General features: G+C 27.5%; 1 protein-coding gene across 1 annotated transcript; it reads right to left on the reverse strand.

Annotated features, from left to right (window-relative positions):
* Positions 1-752: 752 nt before the first annotated feature.
* On the reverse strand, positions 753-1998 carry LOC107022814 (LOB domain-containing protein 12-like). Its single transcript, XM_015223399.2, has 2 exons — positions 1799-1998; positions 753-1147 (listed from the first exon to the last, which is right to left on the reverse strand). Exons 1-2 carry the CDS (start codon positions 1955-1957, stop codon positions 791-793), a joined length of 516 nt encoding a protein of 171 aa, XP_015078885.1. The 5' UTR covers positions 1958-1998; the 3' UTR covers positions 753-790.
* Positions 1999-7019: the final 5021 nt, after the last annotated feature.

Here is a 7019-nt window from a genome sequence, read left to right on the forward strand (position 1 = left end):
TTTTAATTTGTTGATGTTGCTGAGGATTGTCCAACTTTTCTCTTGTCATGTATGGGCACCGACCCTTGCCCATTGCACAGTTGGTTGAATAATCAAATCTGACATAGTAATAAGAATAATGTTTAGGAATATTATATAATATAGATTTATAATATTTGGACCTCCCACATGCTTGGTTGACTTAATTATCAAGTAATCAACAGACAAATTAAATCTAATTTTTAATCAACTCAACTATAATAGTGCATTATCTTGTTCATACTATAGCCTCACATGATGAGTAGAAGAAACAAAACAAAACCCTTCATTGTCTAGTACTATTCCTCATGACAAAACAAGAGGGGAAAAAAGACAAAAATACAATATTGTAATGGGAGTAAATATATAAATGTCGATGTCTAAGTGCATTTAAATAATAAAATTAAAATACTCCTAATGTGATAATTATAAGTAGATATAAAGTGGTGTTATTATTTTTTACTGATAAAAAGTATCGTTCTGATGAAACTTTGATTCTTTAATTAATTTTAAGTTGTCTGAGTTAGACGATTGATATTGTTAGATTATGTTGTTGTATCATGAAAAAAGCAATTCAACAATATATTGTTGAATCGATAAGCTTGAATCTGCTTAGGAGAAATGAGATACATGTGTCTCAACCTGAATATTTAATTATTTATATTAGTTTTATTTTCAACAATAGTATGTGTATTTTTCACCAACATAAATTCTAAAGTGATGAACATGAAAACAAAAGTATTAATGAACTAAAAGTGACATTTTGTTTTGATTATCTCCAAAGAAAGAGTCCATCTTGAGAATTACAAGATTTATGGGAGGTAGAGTCAAAGTTGAGGTACTGCTCTGAGAAAAAAAAGGACTTGTCAATGTCATGATCATTTTCCACTAATTGATTATCTGGTGTAATGGGCAAAACTGCTGCTGCTGCTACTTGTGGTGTCTCAGACTGCATTTGGATGCAAAGTATTTCAGCTTGAGCCATTGCTAGCTGCATTTGCAATTGCATGACCTGGTTCTGCAAGTAGGATATTGCACCCACACACCCATATACAGGATCTCTCATTCTTGCATTTGCTTCATACACTAAACTGCTCACAGCATCTGCTCTTTCATTCACCGGAACCTCCTGAGAGAAACCGGTTCGAGAATTCACATTTTTATTAGTTAATCGTTTCAAACAGTATTTGGAAATAGATAGCGGTGAGGTGAGAGAGCACACTTTTATGATCTAATAATTAATTATAACGTATGTGTATGTTGCAATTTAATAAAGATCGGCCAAATACATATATAGACAAGCACCCTGAATTTTCATTTTAACACTTCATCTCAATCTCATTCTATTTTAACTCTTCAACCTCATTGTTGAGAAAAGTCTGTCGGACCAAATTTGGTCCATTACAAGTATCAAAGCCACTCAATGTTAGACCCCTCAAGAAAATCAAATCAGATGCTAAACACCGGGTGTGAGCAGGGGCAAAGCCAGCAGTGTGTCAAGGGGTCCTTCGGCAAAAAATCTTACGATTTGTACATTGTTAAAATTATTTCTTATACAGTAGATGTCGAACTCTCTTCAATTTATTTGTATGTTTACTTTTTCATATTTTGAGCCCCTTACTAAAAATCCTATTTCCGCCACTGGACGTGAGGTAGGTGTTAAAAGAATGACAAAAATATTGATGATTAATGAGATGGTAGACTCCTAATTAGACTTTGATAATCTTCTTTCCTTTAGACCTAATTTAACAAGAAGCATCGTTATTATAGACATAGGTACCTGTAACATTTTGCTGATGTTGCTGGCGCCAAAGACCTTATGAACAATGGCAAATTTGTGAAGATCATCACAAGGGAAGTAAGGAGAAAATATGCAATCCTTGGCGCAACGGCGTCGCAGCAGCTTACATGAAGCACATGGTGAGTTTCCTGCACCCATATGAATATTCAAACACTAATAAAAAGAAATTTGACTACTCCTATATGTGACTTGTCTTAATTTTGGAGAGTGGAACTCTATATATTTATAGCTTCCATACCTCACCGCGTTCAACATTTTATCTTAATTAATTTAAAGTAATTACTTTCTCTTTTTTTTTAAATTTATTTTGATTTGACATAAAATTTATGAAAGTATCAGAATATTTATGTAAAACATATTAAAATGTTATTTAATTTATAATTTTACATATGACAAGTTTAAAGTTGAAATTAATGAATTATCAAAAAAAAAATATGAATTCATTTTGTAGGAATATTAAGATAAACAAATTAATAGGGAGGAAGTAATTAACATTGAATAAAAACAAACAAATAGTAGTTGTTATTACTTTAGTCAGTTTTCCCTTGTTTCAATTTTGGTAAAGGTGTTTTAACTAAGGCTAATGTTTAAAGAAAGAGAAAAAAATTGAAAATTTATAATTTAAAATAAGTTATAAATATTTATGTGATTATTCAATTTATTAAAAATAAAATAGATATTTTAAAGTTTGATTATTACTAAATACAAAAAAATTTCACTCTTTTTAGAATTATAAAAATGTGCTTTATATGTTGGAATAGAGGCTCAATTAATTCTTTTTTAGTCATTTAAAAATATTCATCTTTTTAGATAAATTTTTAATTTCAATTTTCATATATAACATGATTAAGTTCATAAATTAAATTCCAAGACATTTTAATATATTAACACATTTTTTGTTGATAATGAAAAGATTCAATATTATTTTTATCTTCTTAAAAAAGTTTTATCAAATAAAAATAGAATAAATAAATTGAATTTGAGAAAGTAAGTATTTCAAATGAGAATCTAGCCATATTTCTTTCATTGAGTTTTGAGAAATCATGTGGCAGAGCGGTAAAAAGGCTAAACAGAATCAAGAAATAGCTACGACTTCTCTTGGTCTAGTGTGGTGTCCTAACTCCTAAGCACGTTGTACTTTAATTAGACACTTTTTATAATAATATTATTCATGAAAATTTAAGTTAAATATAATTGATAGTGAAAACATATTTTGATAGTAATATGATATAAATAGATTTTTTCTATAGTAAGTATTAATTGATACTCCACATAATAAAAATGACAACTTATTCATCATGCAAATAAGTATAATTGATTAATAGGAAAGCATTTCGAGTTAAAGAGGACTTCCAATTGAATACTCCACCTTGAGCATCTACAATTGACTTGTATTTTCTTTTTCTATACTATATTAAAAAATTCTTTTTTTTTATTTTTTTTATTTTTATAATAGGTATAGAACCTAGTTAGTCAAACGAATTCCACTACCATCAAAAGTCTACCAAATTCCAGCCCCCAAGAAAATTAAATTTAATATTTTAGAAAATTTTACGATTAGCAAATGTAATAGACATATACTTTATCCGTTTTAAAAGAAGGCCTTAATAGGAGACCCTTTTTTTTATTATTTTTTTAAAAATTAATAGGAGATTTTTTAATCTTGTGATTCTAAATTAAAATTGTTTCAAATATATTAAAATATTTTTTGATTTTGTGGTATTAAATATATCACATGAAAAGTTAAAGTTAAAGTATTGCAAAAAAAAAAAGAGATAATTCTTTTTAAATAGACTAAAAAGAAAATAGGGTCATTTTTTTTTAAATCGATGAAGTATATTTTATAAATATAGTTTTTTAATTGCGATTTATAACAATAGTTACGAGACATAAAGCTTAATTTCAAGGGACCTTAACAATGCGCTATCAATTTCCCTTTGGTAGAGAAGGGCTCAAAATATATATATCTACAGAAATACGTAAAATTTACTTTATATACGGTATAATTTTTTGCTGACGAACTCCGAAAAAGCATGTTGGTCCGCCCCTGCGTTATATTTCGTTTGTAAAGATACAAATATGGTATGTATCTACAAATTTTGTATCTATACATTTAAAAAATTTTCAGAATTCTGTTTGAATATTTTGTTTGCCAATATACAAATAGGATAATTTATTATGAATTTTTATAAGTCATATACAAGTAGCTAGAATATGCATATATAAAATTTTTGATTTATATAACCATAAATCAAATTATACAAATCAGATGAATAATATAAATTAAAGAAATTATAATCATGAATTATAATTTAAAATATAACTTAAGTACATAATATAAATTAAATATTTGCTATTTTACATAATTTTACCTTGAACATTCTTCATTTTATTACTGCCACCTTGGTGATAAAGTAATTTGATTTTATAATTAGCTTCCTTTGATTTATTTCGTTAATCACAACAGGTTCATATGGATTGAAATAAAATAATTTTTTTAAATAATAATAACTTTTAGTAAGTGTGATTTTCTTTAAAGAAAACATTTTAGTAAGCGTGAATTTAGTGGAAGGAGCGAGGTTTAAAATGATGTCGTTGTGGAGACAGCGATAAATAACGTGTCCCTTTATTTCCAAAGGCTAAAACACGTGTCCCATTTATCTTATTCAGCTTCGCCTTACTTTCTTTTGATTTTCCACTTTATTCACATTAATCACTTCATGGTTTTTGCGCTAACTAAACTACTAAAACACATCTTTTCGTACCTTCGAAAATTGATACCTAAGTTAAATTACTAGACAAATTAAGAAACGATAGTTTTTATTTTATTGTAATATATTATTATTTAATTTTTTTGAAAATTTTAAATTTTTATTTATTTTTAAAATTATACTCCCTTTTTTTCTATTTAGTTGTTCATTTTAAAATTGACACACAAATTAAGATACCAATGATTATCATAGGTTAGTTACTATTTTACTCTTAAATTTAAAAGATTATACAACTCCACAAGTATAATAAATGTATCTTTTAGTTCCAAAAAGCATGCATTACAACTTAGTAGTACTGGAAATTTTTTAAAATTAAATAAGGGCATATTACGAAAAAAGTTACTGTCCTTTCTTGATTTGTTAAATGGACAAGTAAATAGAAACAAATATAAAAAAAAATATGAACAAGTAAATAGCGACAGAGAGAGTAATTAATCAAGGTAAAATTATAGCTTCATTATGTTATATATTGTTATTAACATGTGTGTCATTTCTAAAGTAACAACTAAATAGAGATAAAGAAAGTATATACTAAAAATTTATATATATATATATATGCCTAAGTCATCTCCAGCCACTCAAAGTTGTCCACATAATTCATTTAGACATCTCAACTAATCCTTGTGCCAATTGAACACTTTATTCGTTCAAAAGTCATTCTTATTAGACACAAAATGCTGACATGGCAAAAAACGTGTAATTCACTTTCCTTGAGCGCGTTAATTTATTAAAAATAATAGTTTTCTTTTTTTTTTTCTTAATTTATACCCCTAAGTTAATTTTTTTAAAAATAATTATATATTATTATAAGTGGGAAGTTTCAAAGTGAAAAGTTGAATTACCATTTTGTCCCTCTACTAAATTAAAACTTTTATAATTTTCATTCAAAATCTTGACCTTTCAAATTTCTCACACAAATTTTAAAAAAATACAAATGAGTAATTATTCCTTAAAGACAAGAGATTAAAGTAGATGCATGTATCTCTTAAAGTTAAATTCCATCCCTATCTTTTTTATATTTATTTTAATAGTATTTGACCTTTCAATTTTCCATGCGTCTTTTCATGTATCTATAATTTTGTTGTATAAATTTAACTTTTCTAAGAAAAACTTTAATTTACTATTTCCTACAATTCTTGTGTGTAGGAACTCTAAAATTTATTTCACTCATTAAAATTTTTTTCTTTCATCTCCCAACTTCTTTTTACATTTTCATTCATATTTTAATATATAAAATTTCTTTATTTTATTGGTTGGACCTAGTTTAATCTTCTTAATAATATTTATTCTGATCAATATTTTCACATTCGTCAAATACTCTATAAAGTGTATCATAAGGTGGGTTTGTCCAATTATTTCATTTGCCTTCTTTAGTTAGATTTCTCCTCTAAAAAGAGTCTTACTTCAGATAAATCTATTCCAATATAATTGATTTAGCTACAAATATTGACTAACACTTTTTGTATTATTGCTAAGATAGCAGCGTATTCACTTCTTTTAGTATAATATCTACTTATGAAAATCTCCTGTTGCAATAAAATTCAAATTCAGATACAAGTTAATCTGTGAATGCCTTTGCATATTTGAACTTTGAAATGTGGACATGGACTATGCTTGGAGCACACAGGTTCATAGTTGACTGTGTGTTCGTGTAGTTTAAAATGATATGAAATACACGTGCGTTGCACGTGTTCGAGAACTAGTTAACAAAAAAGAAGAAGAACAGTTGTCTTCTTCTTTCTTATTTCTATCAACCCCACCCCACCCCACCCCAACCCCCATACCCATGCACCAGTGGTTATCTTCTTCCCCCACCATTCTAATGATTTCAAAATTCTTAGCATCAGTGGTTATCTTCTTCCCGCACCATTCTAATGGTTTCAAAATTCTTAGCATTTTGTTTCATTTATAAATTTTTTTCAGAGATTTTTTTCCCCATCTTTCTCTACCTAAAAAACGAGATGAAGTAAAAAGTTATAATTAATAAAAAAGCTGATGGAAAAAAAAATTGTCGAATTAAAGATGGAACTGTACAGTGAGGGGAGGGTCGCTACTAATGGAGTTAGAGGGAAATGTATGTTTTGGATTCCAGTTGAAGGCAGGGAAGTGGGTGTTTAAGTTTTAATTTTTTTCATTTTTTTTACTTTAAAATAATTTTTTATTCTTTTTTACTTTATAGTATAATGTTTAAATAATTTTTTGGATTAAAAAATAACACATGTCATTATTTAATTGGTCAAATTGACATGTCAGCGCGAGTGTATTTCACACATCCTCTATTTTTTGTTTATTCTCAAAAAAATGTTCAAATGATTCAAATTCAGAATGGTTGAAGTGTTTAATAGGTAGTACGTCTAGTTGAGGTGTCTAAATGAATAATTGGGACAAGTTTGAGTGGCCGCACATGACTTTGGCCTATATATATATAT

The sequence above is a fragment of the Solanum pennellii genome, chromosome 6 (genome assembly GCF_001406875.1).
Source record: "Solanum pennellii chromosome 6, SPENNV200".
Classification (NCBI taxonomy): Eukaryota; Viridiplantae; Streptophyta; class Magnoliopsida; order Solanales; family Solanaceae; genus Solanum; species Solanum pennellii.

Coding starts and splice junctions, on each gene's coding strand:
- LOC107022814 (XM_015223399.2), bottom strand. CDS start 1,957: ATGGGTGCAGGAAACTCACCATGTGCTTCATGTAAGCTGCTGCGACGC. Junction 1,148..1,798: donor ACATCAGCAAAATGTTACAG/GTACCTATGTCT, acceptor GGTTTCTCTCAG/GAGGTTCCGGTGAATGAAAG.